The 23,246-nt window shown below is 39.2% G+C and overlaps 1 protein-coding gene across 1 annotated transcript; it reads left to right on the forward strand.

Moving 5' to 3' along the window:
- The first annotated feature begins 13,089 nt into the window (after positions 1-13,089).
- Positions 13,090-17,373, forward strand: LOC132103585 (urotensin-2 receptor-like). Its single transcript, XM_059508688.1, has 2 exons — positions 13,090-13,299; positions 15,507-17,373. The coding sequence occupies exon 2, from the start codon at positions 15,625-15,627 to the stop codon at positions 16,768-16,770; it is 1,146 nt and encodes a 381-aa protein (XP_059364671.1). The 5' UTR covers positions 13,090-13,299; positions 15,507-15,624; the 3' UTR covers positions 16,771-17,373.
- The last annotated feature ends 5,873 nt before the right edge of the window (positions 17,374-23,246 follow it).

Genomic DNA, 23,246 nt, shown 5'->3' on the forward strand with positions numbered 1-23,246 from the left:
GAGAGAGTCCAAAATGACCACGGGCTTGAGCACAGAGGAGGCAGCTCCAGAGGAAGGGCCAGGCAGACACAGGAAACCCGTAGCTTCAAGAGAAACTCAAATGTCACCAGTCTAGTCGCCAGGTAGAGACTCACGAGACTTGACACGTGAGAGAGTTGAGCTGCTTCCAGGCAGTGGGGTTCAGTGGCCAGGAAATCTGAGTGGGGGCAAGACAGGACAATACACAAAACAAGACTAGACTCAAAAATGACACGCAGACAATAGAAAACAAAGAGTGAACAAAAGGCAAAATAACCAAAACTATCCAAAGAAAATCAACCAGTTTAAAACAAAAAGCCAGGATCCAAAAAGGAACTGCACTCTCAAACTGAGTAAATGAAACCCTAAACCAAAAAGAGAAAAACAAAAACTAGATTAGGATGTGCACAATCAAAAAACAAGAACTAGATAAAACTAAAAAAGCCCAAAAAGGAACCAAGGATATAGACTAACTAGACAAGAGATCAAAAACAACTTGAGCAAGATCAAAAGGATAAATTCTGGCCCAAGAAGCAGGTAAACACCAAAAACGAACCAGCAGAGACACAAGGAAAGAGAACCCGATATATAGAGCAGTACACATGAGGATCAGGTGAAAACGATCAAGCAGACAAGGGCTAAACAAGGGGGCATGACCAGGGGTAACAAGGGGGTGGGACAAGGGGAGCACGTGGCAGACACGAACAAAGACAGAACCATGTGCTTAGACACAAAACAAACAAAGAAACATGGTACAGAGACAAGATGGACAGGACTGTCAGGGCAGGATCCTGACAGTACCCTCCCCCCAATGGATGCCCCCAGGCGTCCACACTGGGCAAAACAGTACAGGGAGGTACCAACTGGGGGGGTGGTTTGGGAACAAAGCTTGGAACTCCAGGATAGCCATGAAACCTAAGGGGTGGGACTGGGAGGGAGGAAAATAATCCTGGGGAATAGTTTGAGGTGGACCAGGGAGGTTCTGGTGTATGGGATCCAAAAGGACTAGCTAATAGGGTGGGTGGGATAGGGATCTTGTTGGTGGTCCTTCTAGGGAGGTGGACTTGTTTTACTGAAGGAACTTTGGAAGTAGCCTTTATGGCCTCTGGGGCCAACTCTTGCTGCGTGAAGGGCCTTGGGACAAACTCAGGTGCCATGGCCACATGGGCAGAGAGGGTGCATCCTTGGGAAAATGGTTCCGGAGATGCAAGAATGGATTCCGATACGGACTTGGAAGCACTCTCCAGGGCTTCGGAGACAGCCATTGGGCTGGACTCTGGCATGCCCTCCTGGGCAGTAAGGGCAGGCACTGGGCTTGACTCTGACGTGCCCTCCGGGGCTGCAGAGTTGGACTCTAGAGGCTCCTGGACCGGCACAGACTCTGGGACTGGCACAGACACTGGAATGGGCTTAGAGGTTGGAGCGGACACGGGCTCAGGGGGTGCCATCTCAACAGCAAGCTCTGGGAACATGACATGACTTATATGATTGCCCTTCTTGGGCATGACATAATTAACTGGGGGTTCAGGTGAAGTTACATAGACAGTCACAGATTCCTTCTCTAGGGGAGAGACAACTGGTGAAGTGGGCATCTGAGGGTGTGGTTCCACCAGGTTACATACTTCTGAGACCACTGGATATTGGACCACCTGACTAGGATCCACCTGGATAACAGGACTAGGGACATTCTGAAACTGGTCTTCCAAGACCACTGGAGGTAGGGCATCCTGACATGAGAAATCCTGGACCTCTGGACTTGGGGTCTCATGGCTTAGGCCCTCCTGGACCAGAGGACTAGCGACCTCCTGGGAGGGAATGTCGAACTGCACAACACAGGCCCTCATTTGATTCAGCTTCTGGGGGCACAGCAGTGTGTTATCGGCTGCCTCTGAATTGACTGCATTTAACTTAACCTCCTTAATCTTGGTTGCTGACTTGGCCACCTCTGGGATGAAGGGCCCCTTCTTTACTAGCTTTGAAATAGCAGGATCTGACTTGATTGGCTCTTGAATATCTGGGGCGGACTGAATTCGCTCTGGAATGACTGGAGCAGACTTGACTGACTCTGAGACAGATGCAGCATTCTGGACGTCGCCCTTCCTTCTTGCCCTATACTTCCTTGGAGTCAGAAGATGATCTGGGACTTGACTCGGTGAGGGTAAGAGAGCAGGCTGGTCTCTGCAATCTGGCTCTGGAAAGACTGGAGAAGACTGGACAGACTTGGGGATTGGTTCCAGACTGTATACCTCTGGACCCACTGAATACATGACCAACTGAGTCTGGTCCTCCTGGACCAATGTGTTAGAACTCTCCTGACACTGGTCCTCTTGGCGCAGTGTGCTTGGGACCTCTGAAAGAAGAGTGTTTGGCTGCACAATGGGTGCCCTCCTCATCTTACATCTTTGAGGGCTCAAATGTGCATGACTTTCAGCTTCTGGGGTGACTTCAACACTTTGAATCAACTCCGGACTGACTGGCGTGGGCATGACCGGCTCTGGTGTGGGCACGACCGGCTCTGGCGTGGCAAGGGCAGATCTAACTGGCTCTGCTACTGATGCAGCGTTCTGGGCAGCTCTCTTCCTCCTCAGTCTACGCTTCAACGTAGGAGATGGAATAGGGTCTTGAATTTGACTCGGCATGGGAGGGAAGGTGGCATGGTCCCTGCAGGCTGACTCTGGGGGTGTAAGAATCTGCCAGTCCTTACGATGGTGCAAATACTTAGAAAATGTCCAATAATCTATGCCTCTTAGTTGCTCCATCTCCCATTGTGGTAGGGGATCATCCAAGCAGAGATTAAAAGCCTCCTTTAGAGTGGAGTCCGGATACTCCAAGCCCCTTGCCATGGTCCAGAAAAACTGGGCAAATGAAACAACCTCCCGCCCCTGCTGGCAGAGCGATGGCACTGCCTGTTGGAGTACCAGTCTCCCCTTAGCGGTACTGGGAGGAACAATACGGATGCTCATTGCTGGGTCCTGAGTTGGCTGGTTCGTTCTGTCAGGGATCTGCAAGAAATGGGACCCAAATGCAGAATGAGCAGTCAAGGGTATTTTATTAACAAAACATAGACTGGAACAGCTGGGGGAATTTGCAGTGAAACGGATCGAACAGATGGGCAGGGCAGACAATAAGGGCAGGAGGGATGACCACAGAGAGAGTCCAAAATGACCACGGGCTTGAGCACAGAGGAGGCAGCTCCAGAGGAAGGGCCAGGCAGACACAGGAAACCCGTAGCTTCAAGAGAAACTCAAATGTCACCAGTCTAGTCGCCAGGTAGAGACTCACGAGACTTGACACGTGAGAGAGTTGAGCTGCTTCCAGGCAGTGGGGTTCAGTGGCCAGGAAATCTGAGTGGGGGCAAGACAGGACAATACACAAAACAAGACTAGACTCAAAATGACACACAGACAATAGAAAACAAAGAGTGAACAAAAGGCAAAATAACCAAAACTATCCAAAGAAATCAACCAGTTTAAAACAAAAAGCCAGGATCCAAAAAGGAACTGCACTCTCAAACTGAGTAAATGAAACCCTAAACCAAAAAGAGAAAAACAAAAACTAGATTAGGATGTGCACAATCAAAAAACAAGAACTAGATAAAACTAAAAAAGCCCAAAAAGGAACCAAGGATATAGACTAACTAGACAAGAGATCAAAAACAACTTGAGCAAGATCAAAAGGATAAATTCTGGCCCAAGAAGCAGGTAAACACCAAAAACGAACCAGCAGAGACACAAGGAAAGAGAACCCGATATATAGAGCAGTACACATGAGGATCAGGTGAAAACGATCAAGCAGACAAGGGCTAAACAAGGGGGCATGACCAGGGGTAACAAGGGGGTGGGACAAGGGGAGCACGTGGCAGACACGAACAAAGACAGAACCATGTGCTTAGACACAAAACAAACAAAGAAACATGGAACAGAGACAAGATGGACAGGACTGTCAGGGCAGGATCCTGACAATGACCCCTTTAAAATTAGGAGCAAAGTTTTAAAATCACATTTACTGATTATGTTCAGTATTCAAAATGAAACCAACAGCAACATATTTGTAATATTTGTAGTTTAAATCACAACTGGCTATCTTTCTCACATCTATTTGCAAACTGAACTGTGACTGATCTTGTCATCCTTACATATATTTAACTATTTATAGATGTCTTAGTGAACATTTTTTTTTTTTTTATGAACACCCTCAACACAACCTCTGTAGGATTGGTACATGGAGGAAATGCAGGCTATGCCACCAGCAGCAGAACACATGCAGTGATACAACAGCCCACATACTGCACAACCAATCCATAGTGTCATTGATTTCTCTATGCCACAAAATGAGGCCACAAAATGTCCATGCATTCACATGGCCAGGCTATGTCTATTTGTTTCACTCTGGCTCACTCTCAATTTCTCTTTACAGGTTTCTCACACACTTTCACTCTCTGATTTTCTGTCTACTTCAATCTCTCTCAGTCTAGGTATGCCGGAAGCATGCGGTGAGATTATATTATCCAGTGAGCCTGAAGTAGCCTGGCTGGAAACTAACTCATGTTAATCTGAGGGGAGTAATGAGAAAGTATTAATACAGACAAAATCACCACTCACTGCATCTCTACACAATAGGCTTCAAACTAGTCTCGAAGACGAGCGAAGAAGAGCAAGACTTAACTCTCTCTTAAATGCATAAGTAATTACTTTTTTTATCGTAAAGGAATGTTCTTTGTTCAGTACAAGTTAAAATCTGTCAACAACATTTGTGTCATAATGTTGATTACCACATAAATAATTACAAGTCATCAGTATATGCTAAAATGAGGCACTTACAATGGACATGAATGGGGCTGTTGGGTTAAAACAATCCACAATAATAGTATAGTTTCGATAGTATAGCCACATAAAGTAAATAATTTTCATGTTAACGATTTTATTGTGAAATAAACACTTACTAACCTTTTCTATGTGAAGTTTTTTACTTTGACGCCATGACAACAAGAAAAATGTATTGGGTTATGCATATAACCATGGTTCCCCGAGAGGGAACAAAACACTGCCCCCTCATGCGGACACTAAGGGGAGTGCTGCCAGCAGGACCAGTGTCTGAAGCACATCGAATCGCACTGGTCCACCAAGTACATGACAGCACAGGTGGGTGCCCGGAAGTATAAGAGTATAAGGAAGATGGAAGCATCTCATTCCCTCTCGGGAAACCATGGTTACATGTGTAATCCGAGATGTTCCCCTTCAAGGGACCTCGCGCTGCGTCCTCTAGTGGACACTATGGGGAACGGAATGCCCACTAAGTCATGAGAGAACACCAAGTGAAGCAATAGACATACAGTACACTGAATCTTCCCTCAGAAAGGGGTAAGCCACTGATGCCTGGGGCCACTAAAAAACTCTGAAAATTCCAACCAATCAGGAGTGACATCCCATTAAATTTTCTGATCCTGATACTGAGATGGACCAGCTCTCTCAGAGATTTTACAGGAAGACTTGGGACTGCAGGGAATGATCTTCCTGAAGGCAGCAGACTGTGCCTTTGCCTCCCTGAACTTTCCGACCATCTCCTCAATGGAAGTGCAGAAAGCCCCGGAAAGCAAAAGCGGAGCATCAAGAAGAAAGGCTTTATCCTTCCTCCCGATGTCCACAAGATTGAACCACAAATGCCTCCCCATAGCAACTTTTGCAGCTATCGCACATCCGATGGCAGAATCTGTCTGTTCTAATGGTGTAAAGATCCAAGGCTGTGGTGTGGCAGAGCTCAACTGCCTCGGGTAAGCTTGTAACATAACCATTGTGTACAAGGCTCCACCAACATGACCTGCTGCCACATATGCCCTGCCATTCAAATGCAAGGAGGTCTGAAGCAATCTGGATAGCACAGAAAATAGACTACTCACCCTCAAAGATATAGCTCGTGAGTGTCTCCTCTACAGGGGGCATCTTCGCATATCCACACTCAGCCACACCCTCAACATTAGCATAATCTGCATGCTGAAAAAGCCGATATGGTCTGTCCCTCAATCTCTCTAACTCTGTGTGGAGGTCAGGAAGAAAGGGGAGATTCCTGGGGGAGGGGAGGCCATGACCAGCCAGAAAGCGTTTGTCCAATCTGCCATGGACGGGCTTCTGCCTTTTGTGTGACCAGACTACATCAAGCTTCTTAGTAACATGCACCATTACATTCAGCATTTCCGCGTATGCAGGGCTGAAGCCAGGTTGGAAAGACTCATCGCCATAGCCAACCACATCCACATCATTACTCTCACTAGATGAGCTCAATGTAGCGCTATCCACAGAATCAGATGACCCATGAGTTAAGAGTGACTGATCCTTCTAAGTGCTAGAGCTTGTAATAGAAGCTTTCAAAAGGTCCATACCCTTTTCTGCAAGCTTGACCTGCAAACTACATGATCTGAGTCTACGCATTGCTTCGCCAGCAGTGGGACCTGAACCACGAGATGCAGTGTGAGTGTCCTAGAAAGGGAACTGTAACTTAAACTGCTTTACAGCTCAAATAATACAAACATTTTAACAGAATTTTTTTGTGCTTTTATAAAATTATTAGCCCTATATTTAAAAAAAAACAAAACATTTACTAACCTTTCCTGTCTAAAGTTATATCCGATTTTAAATGGTTTTATAAAATGATAAACTCTACATTTCTGTTTTACCATCAAATATCTAAAAATAACTTTTATTGAATGCAGAAAATATTCAAATTTTCAAACATATTATTTTATATACATGCCTTTCTTCAGATTATGGCATACCATATGCCTTATCCTGCCAATCTCTTTCCTGAAGATACAGTACTGCACTCCTCGTTCACTTCTCTGTCTCCCTAGTTTCAACAGTGTGATCTGTTGCTGCTAAGACAGCACTTCAACCCCCAGGAGCTTATAAAGTGTTGTGTTACCTTAGATATACGTGGAAGTGCTGTATTTGCTTGAGACTGCCTGTTGCTGCAGTAGCATTGATGGCCCAGTGCTAACAGAACTTGCAGTAGTTGGTCTTTGCAAACCTATTTCTATGGATAACTATGGCCTGGACTAAGATAAACATCCAGCTGAACAGAAGCCAATCTCCACTGGAGCCTGATCCACTCGCTGTACCTTGGGTTGCCAGATCTGTTTAATGCTAAACTGAAAGTCAGAGTTTGCTTTTTGTTCTTACAGTGTAAAATGACCCAAACAACACACATTTGGGGAAAACTGAGATAAATTAGATGCTTACAATAGTGTTTTACCAATTTCTTCATTTCACCATCAAAAGTAGTAGGCTATTACTTTTGGCATGCTCTGTTTTGAGTAATAAAACATATTTAGGAAAGGTAAATTCTCTAAAGACAATGATACTGTATGTCCAAGTTCAATTGGACTACTTTGCAAAGATTTAAAGGGGTGGTTGATTATGATTCACTTTTTGAACTTTAGCTAGTGTGTAACATTGCTGTTAGAGCATAAACAATGTCTGCAAAGTTACAATGCTCAGAGTTCCACGCAAAGGGAAGTATATTCTTGTAAAGAAATTGCAGTTTAAGGACTAGAAAAATGGCTGGTAGGGACTACAACAAGCTTCTTCCTGGGTTTGTGATATCACTAACCCCGGTGTTTACATAAACCCTGCCCTCGTGTACACACAACTACCCATAACCCCATTTCTGGACAATGTGCACTAGACGTTTAGCGAATCACAAACACACTGAGCATGCTAACCTATCAGAGCCCATAGCTTATTTCTGAGGGACCGGCTTCATAGAACCAGGATCTCAACAGACTCTTTTGATGAGAAACGAAGCATGAACACGTTACACTGCACATCATAAACACAATCAAGCTTAGAAAAAAAGTGCCTTTCAACCACGCCTTTAAAGGATGGAAAATTTCTGTCATCATCAGGCTGGCCCATTAAAAACATGAACTCTCTTTTTAAAATACATGTACAGTATAGGTAAAATTAGTCAGGTCAGTCTCATAAAACAAATGCACACTTCTTAGTTTAAGTGAAATTAAAGATTACTGTAAATCCAGGAATTACAAAGGCTGTCCGTCCATGCATTAGCGATTGAGATTTTTAGTGAGCCTTTCTGCATGTTACATTAAAGGTCAGTAGATGGTGTTAAGTGACTTTATGAGTGAGTCACTGAATCATTCAGTCAAACGATTCATTTATTCTTTCAGTAACTTAAGTTTCATTTACTTATTCACTTTTATATCCTGGCTTTTGAGTTGGATGTCTACTATAAAGGAGGGAAGTATACATATATGTATGCAGCTAATTATTTATTTAATCAGTCGATATGTTTAAAAGCACTCATTCAGGAACAAAAGTAATAATCTTTATTAATGAGTCATTTAATAATTCACCTAATCTATTCATTCAAAACTACTGATTGTGGTACTCTTGGTGTTGCTTGTGAAAAACATCCTTGTATATATTTGGAACAACAGCTTGTGTGACATTACAGCAGAGCATTAGCTGCTGTGGTCTCTGAACAAGATATTAGTCAATATAATGGACTGATGAAAACAAACATATCTATGTGTGTAAACGTGTGGCACTTGCAGCATATTCAGCAAAAGAAAGTCTAGAGATTTTCAATGCATCTAATTTATGTGTGAGTCAACCATTAAACAGACTGTGTTGGAGGAATGTCAGTCCTCTGTCTTTATTACAGAGGTCTACTGAAAGTGACGTGAATATAAACATCAACACCCGAGACGGAGGATCAATATTTCATCTTGAACTCCACTTATCATTCTGCAGGGAAACAAACCATTTGTTACATGTGAATATACATGTCCACCCATTTAATTAAATATGCTGTAAGGAGAAGTCAAACAGGCATCAAGACCACCACACACCACGAAATCTGATGTGTTCATCTACATAGAAGCCTCATGCCAGAGATCAGCAAGACATATCTATCTATCTATCTATCTATCTATCTATCTATCTATCTATCTATCTATCTATCTATCTATCTATCTATCTATCTATCTATCTATCTATCTATCTATCTGTTATTAAGAAGCTGTTTTTCTATCTCCTGCAATTTATCTTTAGAGAGATGTTTGAGTTTAATGAGACTGATAAATGTAAATATTTCATAATGTGCATAATATTATTGAAAAATAAGCTTATTGATTCAATCATCATTTTTTTTTACAATACTGCAGTAGCTTGTATATTAAAACTTGTATATAGTGTTCAAAATGCTATTAAATGCTATCTTTTATGTCACATCAGGTCAGTTTGTTCTGTTGTCTTTTTTTAATCACACTCTATCCTTTACTGAGACATCAGACAAACATTCTGTCTCTCTGTCTTGGTTGTTTGTCTGTGTGCCTCCTGTCTCTCTTTCTATTAATCTCTCTCTTCTTTGCCTATTTTGGCAGGCCTGTGCCAGGTATTTGTTGAAATTCCACACTCCCCGCAGAGAGAGGTATGTTGCCCTTCTTCTCGTCTTGGCCCTGGTGCCTGTCTCTGTCCATCTTGTGTTCTCAAATATACAACACATGCCTGGGACACGCTAAGCCCAGATCACCTCTCTAAATCCTACAGACTTCACACAAGTGTTATAACCCATTTAGAGCAACACAGCAGTGGCCTGAGAAAGGATCATCAACCAATCCCTCAACAGGCATAATATGAACATGAAATGAAAATCCTGTCATGTTGTTCCAAACCTGTATAGAATAATTTAAAAAGCAACATAAAGACAAAGTTCATAGTGACCTTGGCTGCTACAAAATATATTTAGAAATATATTTTTTGGTTTTTCACAAAATGAAAGTCACTGGGGTCCAAAACAACATTGGACCAACATGACTTTCTTTGTTTGGATGATTTTTTTTTTTAATAAAATTCAATGTCTTCTATTGTGTTTGGGTTTGGAATAGCATGACAGACTAAATGACAACAGGATATTAATTTTGTCACTACCCCTTTAAACTAAACGTCTGTCATACACACTGAAGACTTGAACAATATTAAAATGCAAGATATTTAAAGTGTACCTAAAGTATACTAAATATAGTTCAGCATATCTTTAGTTGGACTTCAGCAATACTTTCTTACAATTAAAGTGCATTAAAAACTAAATTTGTTGTTGCAATTTAGCAGTCTTTATAAGTACAGTATACCAATTTAGTAATAATGTAAATAATATGTAAATGTATTTATAGTATACTTAGCATGAAATAAATGCATTTCACATCCATTTTTGTATATTTATTTTTACTCAAGGCTTTTCAATCCCCCTTTTGGCAAAATAGTTAAGTGGCTGGGATTACTATTTTAGTAAAATTAATCATATTCAATTAACTAATTTGCTATAAGGACTTTTTATGTGATGTTTTATTTTATCACAATAGAATGTCAATTGTTTTAAACTCATTAATGTAATGCTTTTGTTCATATTGTCATCAGATGCGCCCATGTTTTATACACGAAATGGAATAAAACATTGGTGCCAAAAAGGTACATGTGACTTTTTTAATCATTATTATTAAAAAGAAATTTAGATTTTTTTTCTGAATAAAATTTTAAATAGTGTTCAATAAGTATAATGCCATCCATCCATGTGCAAAGTTTTTTATAAACTATTGAAATCAGTTAACAAAGTCAAATACATTTTTGTTTTAACCTTCCTGTAAAGTCGGTGAAGTGTCACTTATGGCCTTCTTGTTCTCACCCCTCGATACATAAATCAATCAATTAGTCAATCCATGGGGGAAAAATAAAATAAAATAACATTAAAAAGTTGTCATAAAAGTGAAAAATATTCAATAAAATAAATTAAATAAAATCCATATCAACTTTAAATGCTTAACAGCACAAGCAACTTTTCATAAGAGTGAAAAAACATCCAATAAAATAAAATAAATTAACTAGAAATGATCAACATCACAAGCAGTGCAATAAAATTATAAAATAAAATTCTATTCAGTTCTTAATAATACCCACCATATTTTCATATTACTTTACAATTAAAATGTGGTTTCATATATTTCATAGAACTTGACATTAGAGGTACCCAATGAATTTAATGTCACAATATCCATTTTGCACTGAACTTTACTGTTAAGAAAAGTGATCTGACACATTTAAGCTCTATAATCTTTATTTAAACAAATTACGGAAACTGACTGACAGTTATTCACTGAGTCTTTGTGAATATTTCAGTGACTCAGATGCCTTCAGTTTGACTTATTTTACTGAGGTCACAAAATAAGTGCATTGAAAAACACTGAACCTGGAGACTGATTCATTAAGCAGGCTTTGATGATCCAGTTGACTGCTGGTCTCTTGCGGTCAACTTCACACATACTCTCCTTACTTCATTGATTAGATGTGTTTGAGTGTTGGGCATATCGGGTGTTCGGAGGTGGTGTTAGGTTGAAGTGTGTCTGCAGTGTGTGTGTTGGCGGGAGAGCGATAGATGTGCAGATATGTGTGTGTTGGCCTCGTGCAGATATGTGTTGGCACGCGGTACAACGCTGAATTTGGTGTCAGTACCTTATGAGGAGACTGGGTTATAACTTTTGCTTTCTGTCTGTCTTGTACTCTTACTCTTTTACTCTTTCTTTCCCACTGGACAGTCATTCACACTTGGTTGTTCCTTTACACTGATCTACCTTATTTTTGTAGAAATGTTTTACATGCCTACTGAAAGTTCACCATTCATTTTTTACACACTCTATTGTCTTCGGCTCACACCACCACCACAAATTCTTACAATTGCTCTTCCTATTGCTCATCCATGACAAGAAGTTTCAGTTTACATGTAACACATTTCTACAGATAAATGTACTGAACAAATATAAATGTATTTATACAGCTGCTGCTATTTAGGGTTGTGGTGTTCCTCCTTGTTCAAAGAAGGGTAGTGATTGTGCTGGGCAAACTACATAGCTTCCAAACTTGATTGATTGGCAAGATTGTGATTCATATTTCATTACAATGGCAATGGGAGGAAAGTTTCCAGTAAATTTCAAATTTTCTGAACATTTGTAACATTTCTGGAAGGTTTATGTAAATTTTCCTCCCCATGATGGAATATACACTCATGTCTGACAGAATTTTAGTAAAAAAAAAACTCAGTATTTGTCAGTGTAGTGAAAAAACATTGAAAGCACACTGACTTTCATTGTGTGGACAAAAAACTAACATTTTTCAAAACATCTCTTTTTGTGTTCCATTGAAGAAAGTAAGTCATACAGGTTTGGAATGACATGATGGTGTGTAAATGATCGTTTTCGGTGGACTATCCATTCCTGTGACTCTAAATGTCAGCATACTTTAGTCTGATCCAAAATGCAGGCAGGATGTCCATACCATGCATCATTTAAACTTTTACATGACTAAGGAGGTGAAAATGTCTTTCCACTGAAACCTTTTCTGTCCATTAATGGTTATGTATTCCTGTATGGTCGTTAGGGAGCGATACCATATTTCAAATGATTAAATGGTTTTCACTGCCTCAGCTGTGGTTTGGATTGTGACGCTTAACAAAATTTCATCCAACATTTTTCATGCATGATTCAGTTCAGCCTCAAATAACGGCTTTAATGATATGTTCATTTGTCCTCTGAGTACCTGTATAACTGAAATCATTTTTATGTACCTTTTCATGTTTGTTGTTGTAATTCTTACAGTTCTCTAATAAATATGACCTGAAATGTTCCCTGGATGCTCCCAAAACCAAATAACTTTGATGGATGGTGGACATAAATATTGTTCTCTGACTTTTACAAGTGTTTATTCTTTGGTATACTGACTGTATTGCTTTTGGCAGTTATAAATACTTAGTGTTTGTTAAAAATGGGCTGAAGGTATCTAATCACAAGAGAGAAGTTAATGATAACACCACATATCAGTCAGGGTTAGAGACTAAACATCAAATCACATTCAGTCCTATGCCAATGAAGATCAAATGTCTCCATTCCAAGGCCATTCAGCAGTGTGGGTCTTTATTAAAGACACCCTTTCTTTCTCCAGTCTTTCAGCACAGCTTCTCTTCATCCCTCCCTTCATTTGCTTCAGACAACATAAGAGTGAAAGGAGAGGAGTGGGCTGGCTGTGACTGAGAGATATTCTACACCATCCTAAAGTTTCTCTAAGACTGTCCTCAGAGCAACATTAACATCTCGCTGGGCTTCTTGATTCATTCCTTGTAAAGACACAGTTTATTTAGGATATTCTGATTTTGTCACAGTCTGTGGTTTTAAGTGTGGATATCGACATATGGAACATGCCATCTCTGAATACTCAGTTGAGGGTAAGACGATTTTCAGATTAAAAACATTTAATAAAACATTTAATGTAGGCTACTGTAGCATGTATGTCAAATGCATTTCGTAAAATAATAATATAAATAATAAAAAAAGTAGATAATGTGTTAAATTGTATACTGTTGTATCAAAGTTGTTTCAGAATAACAAATACAACCGCAGCTGTTTTGTTTATGTCGTTCTCACGTGAGACAACAATCAAGCTTTCTATTAAATATGCGTAAATTAATGAATACAAAGGAAGAACGGGAAGTGTTGTGACATATTGTGCTTTAACCTTTATGGTGATGCTTTTTCTTTCTTTTTCTTTTTATTTCTTTTTTTTTTTTTACTTTGATATCCCCATATTTGTCTGCTATTAATTTAGAAATCTTCAACGAATCCATATGATGTCAGGTAGGCTCTACTTTCACTTGATTCACAACAGTAAATGAACAAATTGAATAAAGAACTGTGCGTACATAAAACATGGAAACAAATAGAATAGAGAAATACATAACACATGCTAACATAATAGTGCGTTTGTGTCAAGTGGCCTACAATCTGTCCTATTTTTTAAAGTAGACATATGGAATTGTAAAAAAAAAAACCTCACCATCTTGTCAGCCGTGATTTTTCCATTTTTTTGAAAAGCTTGGATAAGGTAGGCTATATAAAATTAAACAAAATGATAGAGATTATGCTATAAGCGTCTCTGTTTTGCCATTTAACATTTATTTACATGAAATTACACTTTCTTATCAAAATAATTGTCCCCTCTGTAGGCTAAATCGTTGAAATGTTTTATAGGCATACCCTTCTGCTGTCACCTCATGAATGACAGTGTTTTCACCCCTGCAGCTCATGTTTACTAACTGATGGTGTTACAGCACACTATAGTCCAAGATCTTATGAGAATCGGATCCCATACGATCTCTCTAGGCTGCATAATTCGACATGCGGTGTTAGACATTTTTATATTATGAAAACAATAAATTACATCAACTAAAATGACTATGCTGGGCCTCGTTTGGCACGGTTAACACTCAATTCCTAAAATTAGCAAAAAAGAGTTGTATAAACAATTCTTAGTTCATTGTTTTGTTTATTAAATTGCCTTATTGCCTCACTTATCTCATGATTAGTCTAACTTATTTGTATTGAATCAATAAATAAATGAGTCTAACTCTAGCAAATCTGTCACTCACTGTGTCAGTCTATTAAGAAAGGTGTTAGTTAAAGTAAAGGGGTGCTGCTGTGCCAGTGCGTCACTTCTAACAGCAGTGTAACCCTGTCTCTCTGTCAGGGGCACCTGTGTGTTTGATCTTCACACTCGTCATATGATGAAGAATATGATTCAGAGAGAAGCCTTACCTCTCTATGACGTAGACGGCATGACAATTAAAGACCACAGTCATTGGTTTCTCATTGTTTTATTATTTTATTTTATTTTTTTCAGTAGGTTAGGCAAGAATTTTATAGGTTCGAAAATTTTAGCTCAGGTTACATCGCGCTGCTGCTGCCATTGCTGCACCAACATTTTTGACAAGAACAATAGCTTTAATAATAATATTCCAATAATTATATGTTAGTAATAATCGACTATTATTATTATTATTATTATTAAGTTAAAGGTCCTGATAGTCTAATAACCTAGTTGAATTAACCCTTATTCCGACTGTTCCGAGTTTTCTGTGTTGATGTTTTGTATATTTTTTTATTTTCTTTTTTTCAAATAAATAGGCTACATACATATGGACTTGTACCTGGAGCAATAATAGGCTATTATTTCTAAGAGATTCGCCTTTTAATGTTTCAGCTCTGCTGCTGTAGCTAGACGAATTATCTTGCAAATTACACATTTTAAACTAAATGTAGCCTAATTATATTGCTGATTTCCTAAAGTGATATTTTCATTAAGATACAGAACAGCGTTTGAGCAGCATGTTGCTGTGGTTACCTCTTCACGCGAACGCGCCTTAGCGCACTCTGACAAAACTTTTGTAGTTGCTGAAATATTATATATATGACCTGAAATGTTCCCTGCATCCTCTAAAACCCATTCAGCAAATGAGTACATAGTTTAGGCAAAGAGACCTTTATTTAAAAAATACATAAATACATAAATATATAAATACGAAGATGTTAACAAAAGTTTCTAAAATCACAATTTCTTTTTCTCTTTTATTGTTTCTCTCTCACCTCACCGTTATAGCGGTCCACTCACAACTCTTCCCTTCTAATCTGGATCTCCTGATAACCTGGGCTCAGTAGTTGCTCTAAAACACTCTGAAGTTCTCTCTACATCTTGGGACTCTTGCTATCAATGAGAAATGGACGCCTCTGGCTCTACTTCCCTTTTCTCTTCCCCTTCACCTTCATACACCTTTCCCTTTCTCAATAACCTCTCCCTTCCCTCGTCCTCTCCCTCTCTCTCCCCATCCCCAAGTGTAGCCTCCACAGCTCTCTTCTGCTTTTTTCTATCCCTCCTTTCTCTGCTGGGCATTCTGGGCAACCTGTACACCCTAGGGCTTCTCATTCGCCGCCGTAGGATGTCAAGAAGGCGGCGTAGCATTCCTACCTGTTGTTACTCCTGCCTCGGCACCTCTTCCCCTTCTTTCTCTCCCTCCTCCTCTCCCACCTTGTCCTCCTCCTCTTCCTCACTTCACCTGCAGGTTCTGAGTCTGGCTTTGGCAGACCTGGTGTACCTCTCTACCGCCCCCTTCATTGTGTACGACAGCCTGGCATCTGACTGGGCCTTCGGTGAACTAGGCTGCCGGCTCCTACTCAGCCTGGACTTGCTCACCATGCACGCGAGCATCTTCACCCTCACTGCGATGAGTCTGGATCGATATCGAGCTGTGGCTGATCCACTGGCAGCCTCGTCCACACCTTCCTCTGGACTCCTGAGGGTCGCTTTGGCCTGGGGTTTTGCCGTGGCTCTCAGTTTGCCCATGATGATCACTTTGCACCTAGAAGATGGAGAGAACCAGGAAAGCAAGTTGTGTGTTCCCGCCTGGGATGAACAGAGTTCAAAAGCCTACCTCAGTGTACTCTTCTGCACAAGCATCCTAGGCCCAGGACTGGCCATCGGAGCTTTGTATGCAGCTTTAGGGAGACTCTACTGGGTATCTCAAACGCAACCTGCTTGGGCCGGAGGGGGCAACACCTACCCGCCCCGTGCACCTCGCCCCAAAGTCCTGCTCCTCATCCTGTGGATCGTGCTGACATTCTGGGCTTGTTTCCTTCCATTCTGGATCTGGCAGCTTCTACCACTGTACCGACCTGAGGTTCTGCGCGTGGTGCCGGTAGGCACGCAGGTGACCATTAATCGCATCCTCACAGGGTTGACTTATGGAAACTCATGTGTGAATCCTTTCTTCTACACACTGCTGACAGGAAGGCGCAGGCGGACCAGCAAGAAGAAGATAAGTGCAGCTGCACCGCTTTGCCACAAGGGCAGCTCTGAACAACGATAACAGCTGCCCACCAGTCAGTACAGCCCATGAACAATAAGACTGTGCATAGTTATCTTTATTAAACAGATGACTAATTTGGTGCTAAGGGGCTTAACAATTATAGATTTTTACATGTGCTGTGCAAATAGTAATACTCTGCAAACCAAGGCATCTGTTGGTGTGTGTTTTCTGCTCCATGGACTACATATATAATTATAGATAATCTGATAAGCATTGTGTATTAAGGTCCCTGCAATCCAAAATGAAATACTAAGTGATGAATACTTATGAAAGTGCTTTTGAAACATAGGATTCATCACCTTTGAAATGGAGACCCAAAAATTCTGGTTGAACTGCAGCTGAATATTAGTGGACTAAAACATGTGAAATATCTGTTTTATGGGGCAACTTGAAAGGGACAAACAAGCTTTGTCAGGATGAATCCCCCAAGGATAGTCTAACAACAGGTGAGAAGCATTTGACTCCCAAATTGGTTTATTAGTCTAAGTGCAAAGGAGAAATTACAAAGTATAGATTTGGCTCAAAGCTAAAGGACGTGTCAGAGTTTGCTCTTTTGAGGAGAATAAATCACTTCTGTCATGAAGCCAAGACACACAATCTCTCATTTTCTTTTTTTTTTTTATAAATTAATTGAATTACTGTATGGAATTTTAAACAAAATTTTCAGTAGTACATCTACACAAAGTTTTTCTTTTTTAAAACTACTTCCTTCCCCCAGGTTCTGCATGTTAATGGACAATGTCAACTAGATAAATATTTCTGTATATATGTATATATATATATATATATATATATATATATATATATATATATATATATATACATAATATATACATATATACATAAGTCTGGTGCTTATCATAACATACAATAAAGAATTATGCTTTATAAGAAAAACAGCAGAGTGGTTTATGATCTAAGTGAGTCCTCTGGGAAGCTTTAGAAGACTTTCTGACCTGAAGAGCCCCGCTGCCTAAGTGATTATTGCAGAAACGTAACACTGTAAAGCAGTAATGTCCTTATTACAACAGTTTTTCAGTGAAGAAAGAGGGAATTAAAGGGAACAGAGATGGAGAATGTGAGAGAAATTAATAAGAAATGAAGAGAAAATCACTTAAAAGAACGGTGGGGGGCGGGGGGGGGGGGGGTTGTAATTGAGACTGCAAATGAATTAAAATGAAAATTAGTTTTCATTCAGGAAACATTTATTTATGTGTCTGCATTGGCCTGAACTATGCTTTTGCTAGCTTTCAGTTTTTTGTGTGTATTGCATGGGGTGTGTGTGTATTGCACTGCAGTGCTTGGATATGACTGTGTTTTCATTGGAGTCTGTATCAGCTTTTTGCACAAGTGACCCACAAAGTGTGTGTTCTTTGACTTTCATGTCAGGTTATTATTTCTGAATGCTGTTTGTGACTCATTGACATCATCATAGATAAGTACAGAATACCCAGAAGGAACCATGTGTTTGCAGCATGTAAAATTCATGTGTATTGATGAATGGCAGCACTGTATTGGTTTGTGGTTGCCTAATGCTCTGTGATGCACATGAACAAATATTGTTTGACAGAGAGCAGAAAAGACTGTAAACGTCTCTCTCTCTCTCTCTCTCTCTCTCTCTCTCTCTCACTCTCTCTCTCTCTGTGTTTGTGTGTGTCATGGGGGTGTCCTTAGCTCCTTGAGGATCTATTTGGGACTTGGAAGTTATGTAAAGTATTTTTTTTAACATGAGACATAATAAATAACATATAATCAATAATTCACAAATAAATACTGTATGTGATACACCTTGAGTTAGATAATCTGGATACATAAACTATTAATAATCAAACACCAAATCTGCCTTTGAACTCAATTCTTACATTTGGGCTCATGATCACTGCATTATATAACACAACACTGATGATCTTTTCATTGAGTCTAATAAATCTATTAATGTAGTTTGGAAGAACGCCATCTAACATGGGACCCCATGAGGACCTGATGTGTGTGTGCACCTCCCTACTCTTTTCATTTCCGGTGGCCATGTGTTTCCATTTACCTGAGGAACATCAGAGCATGTTGAAGGAGTAGTATGTGCATGTTGCTACCTCTAAGTGTGACTGTTGAAAGTCATAAATGATGTCCTCTTGCGTGACAATATGGTTGCCACAAAAGCTTCAGTTTTTCCCACTCATCCACACTGGACCTGTGAAAAACAAGTAAAGCTATTTTATATTAAAGAAAGGATTAATATTTACTCACTCCCATGTTGTTGCATTCATGTATTGTGTATTTTAAGCAGTATATCTTCCAAACAAGTAAAATGTGATATATACAGTCAAGTATTAAAAAAAAGTACCATAAAAATAGTCCATATGACTAAGTCAATATTTAAAGTTTATTGAAGCCATATGCCTCTGTCAGTGTTCACTCAAGGGGAAGATTAGCAGTTGATAATGGCTTAAATTTGGGTCCATTTTACATCACAAATTATTATGGTTTGGAATATAGTGCATTAGTTATATGGGCAACTCTTGTTATAATCATATTGCTTGTTGGAGCTTGGCTGTATAAATCAATCTCTCGTTGTAAGGAAAAAGAGAGGCTTGAACATTTTGCCAAACTCAAACATAACATTTGCGTTTCACTAAAGAAAGGTAATAATATGGAGTCATAATGACTTAAGTAAAGGTAAGTGATCAAAAACGTTAATTCACAAGTACAATTAGTCTTTTAAATTTATGTAGGCTCCTTATGCTCATTCTTGTTCTATAATATAGACAGCACTCCTGATAGATACGTTTAATAGTGTTTAACATGAAGAAGTCTTTTGGGGAATGTTCTAAGCCACATAGTTTAATGACAGTTTTCAAGTTCAGCTGGGGTCCTGAACTCGGACCCTCTCTCCGTTGTTCTCTCTCATGAGGGTCCGAATGACTGAGCATGTGATAAACTTCAAACATATGCTACTATCCCGCAAACCCAAACAGTGGAAAATATTGCCATGAGGGAGGGCAGCAAATCCATAAGCTGTCAGTTTATATTGGTAGTCACGAAGAGTTAGTAGATGAGGTTTCCAACAATAACCACTGCAACTGTGTCGGAGAGAAACTGCATCGTTTTGTGTTACCTGTGTGCTTCATAAATCCAACACATGTTCCTGGAATCCTGAGTGTCTTTCCATCCTCACACTCCCTTCCTCTTCCTCTGTGTGTGCTGCAGTGTTTGTACCAGGGGCAGGTGCCCCTCCCTTGGGCAGTCAGCTCAGGAAAGTCTCCTGCTGTGCAGACGAGACTAGGCCGAAGTTAAGGCCAAGCGCCTGCTGAGAGAGAATAAGAGGCTCCCTTTCTCTGAGACAAACATAGACATACACCCAAATTCAAAATTCACATCTGTGTTTTTCTCTCTCTCTCATCCCATCGCCCTTTCTTACACCCTCTTAATCAGCCTAGCAAAGAATATGCAACTACCCCAAAGTAGTTAAGAAGCTTCTAAAGTTTCTGAATGTTTCAAATCAGTGCATTGAGCTGACCAAGTCTTGTGACTTCAGCAGACAAGGCTTCCTTCAGCTCAGATCAGTGAACCCATGAAAGAACCTGTATAAAATGTATGTTTGTAACTGATCCTGAGTCCCTTTTATAATTAAAGTTGATAAAAAAGTTTTTGCTTGATGTATTTACAAGCAGTGTTGGGGAAAGTTACTTTTCATTACAATATTGCGTTACGCCATAAAAAAGTAACTTATTACGTTTTTAATTAGGAAAGTAATGCGTTACGGTACTTTTGTGCTACTTTTTAAATCTGGACAGGGCTTGCTTGTTTGTTTTTAAAATAAAAAAGCTATATTTTTGGCAAATATAAAAGTCTTTTCACACCAAAAGTTAAATGAATACACCTCAGGCTGAAGGGAAAGTAAATTTACATCTGTATAGTAGAATAAAGAAGAAGAAATTTTAACACACTTCAGCGATAAAAAAAAGACACACAAATGTTTGTCTAGAGTCATTTTTGCTTATTAGTATGGTTAAACTGGATCATCGAAGCTCAGAAGCAAAGACATTGGATTATACAATTAAATACATAAAAGATATTTGTGTTGTTTAACATTTAATTATTGCAGGTTTGCATCATATTCTGAGTTGCATTATTATTATTTTAAAGGAATACTAAATCTGTTTGTGAGTGAGATGAATTAATGCATATTCATATTTATTTTAGAACTTAGAACAAATTTCTCTCAACATGTGGACAGGAGAGCTGTCAGCCAATAAATCTGAAAAAAGTAACTTGTGTTACTTATTTGAAAAAGTAACTTGGATATTCTCTTGTAGATTAAAAAGTAAGGTGTTACTTTACTATTTACTTGAAAAAAGTAATCGGATTGCGTAACGCATGTTACTAGTAATGCATTACCCCAACACTGTTTACAAGGCTTTAAGATGTTCCCGAGTGGGGAATTTTGAAAGCATCGCAACAGAGAATCATTTTGAGAAGCAAGTTTGATTCAAATCAAGACTTTAAAATTTATTTTTCTAGTAAAATATTTCACAGAAAAGTTTATGAGGTGTTTATTTATAAAAACAATAGTAAAATTTCAAACACTCCTGCAGGATGTGACCAAAATGGCCAGTGACAAGCAATTTATTCAATAAACACAATGGGGCTTGGCATAACACAATACAACCAAACAGAACTGTTGTCTTGAACTGCAACACTTGCCTTATACAGTATTTCCTGGCTTCCATTGTCAAACCTTAGTGGAACTTATTAATGTTCATACACAAAGTGCACCTGTGGTTATGCTATGACACCTGTATGAACTCTGAGAACTTTGATCATCTTGATTGATGTCATACACTTTAGATATGACTTAAGTGTCCTAATCAACCCAGTCTAATGAAAAATCATATGCATTTTCTGAGGTGACAATTACATTTGAATTCGTACATGGTTAGTAAGAAAACAAGGTCCACCCTTGAACTTAACTTAACTGATGGGGCGTAAGCAGATTGTTCAAAAAAAAAAGAATGAAACAGAGCTAAATCAAATGACTTAGTGACCAATTCAACAATAGAGTAAAATAGTTACATAGTGCCATGAAATTGTATTGGTCCAAATACTTTTGGGGCCACTGGTCAAGTTGATGTGTATAATAAAAACTAAATGAAATGAGTTTTTGTAATGTTTATTTGAGCTTACAAAGACTCTTGAAGCAAGAAAAAAACACATATCGACTTGCTCAAGGGTGCTGATCGTCGGTTTTAATGGCGTAACTTATGTTCATACACATACAACAGAACGTTTATGTCAGCACGTTGCAAATCTTGCAGATGTGACTGAAAATCTGTCTAACTGCCAGCAAACAGAGGAGGCCAGCGATACAAGTGTCTCTTTGTAGACCATGGGGCTGCTGCCTCAATCCCTGTCTTCACACGTCGATGTCAGCCGCCAAGATCAGGCGAAACCCAGGCTTGCATACTTTGGAGGCCAGAGGTTATATAAATGAACATCAGATCTACTGTTCACACTCTGGTTCTGACCAGCGAAACTGTTAAAATGTCTGCGCCTCTCGCCATCCCTCACTCGTTCTCAGCTAATCGCTCTGTTCTTATGCCTGGCTCCATACCTCAAATAAAGTCTTAGAGCACTAGCAAAAATGCTTCTATTTTGAATTTTTCTCATGTAATACATTGGGTTTTACTACAAATGAAATTTATCAGCATATCAATTAATGTTGGTTAAAACTGTACAGAAATCAAGAACACAATTTGTTCTGTACAAGTAAGGTCGCCTGGTTAAAATAACATTCAATATTTGCTAACGATTGATTAGGCACAGCGAAAAAGTTTTTCATTTTATACCATTACTGCACACTTTATATTATTTTAAAACAAAAAAAAAATCTCAATTATCAGTCATACTTCACTTATGGACACAAAAAATAACAATGATCGGTTGAATAACAGTAATGATTGAGCTTTTGTAGAGGTCTTGCACCTCCTTGTGGTCTGATGTAAATGACAGCACCTGAAAATCACAATTCCTGCTTCATGATGTCTACACTGAAGGATGATGAATCTGGGAGTACACACATACATAGTTAAGAATGCTCTCAAAAGAGAATTATGTTAAGAGTGAGCCTTTCAATTCATTGATAAAACATTAAATTTAAAATATTTAACCCATCATCTAAACCAATAACAATCTTCAGGAACAGTATTCTGCTCAATAGCAAGGTGAAATCAATTAAATTAAGACGCTTGAGGTATTTGGCCAATCACAATGCACTGGATAGCTAGCCAATCAGAGCACACCTCGCTTTTCAGATCGATGAGCTTTGTAAAAATCGACAAGTTTCAGAAGGCAGGGCATAGAGAAGAAACAATAATGTACATTTTGTGGAAAATAATGTTTTTTAGCAGCATTAAATTACCCCTTTAAGATTTAGTTTTGGATACATTATTTTATGTAGTACCAGCCAGGAATTTTACCTT

Source organism: Carassius carassius, chromosome 24 (genome assembly GCF_963082965.1).
Source record: "Carassius carassius chromosome 24, fCarCar2.1, whole genome shotgun sequence".
Lineage (NCBI taxonomy): Eukaryota > Metazoa > Chordata > Actinopteri > Cypriniformes > Cyprinidae > Carassius > Carassius carassius.

What these genes read in the sequence shown, in the direction of transcription:
- LOC132103585 (XM_059508688.1), top strand. Translation starts at nt 15,625, where the DNA reads ATGGACGCCTCTGGCTCTACTTCCCTTTTCTCTTCCCCTTCACCTTCA.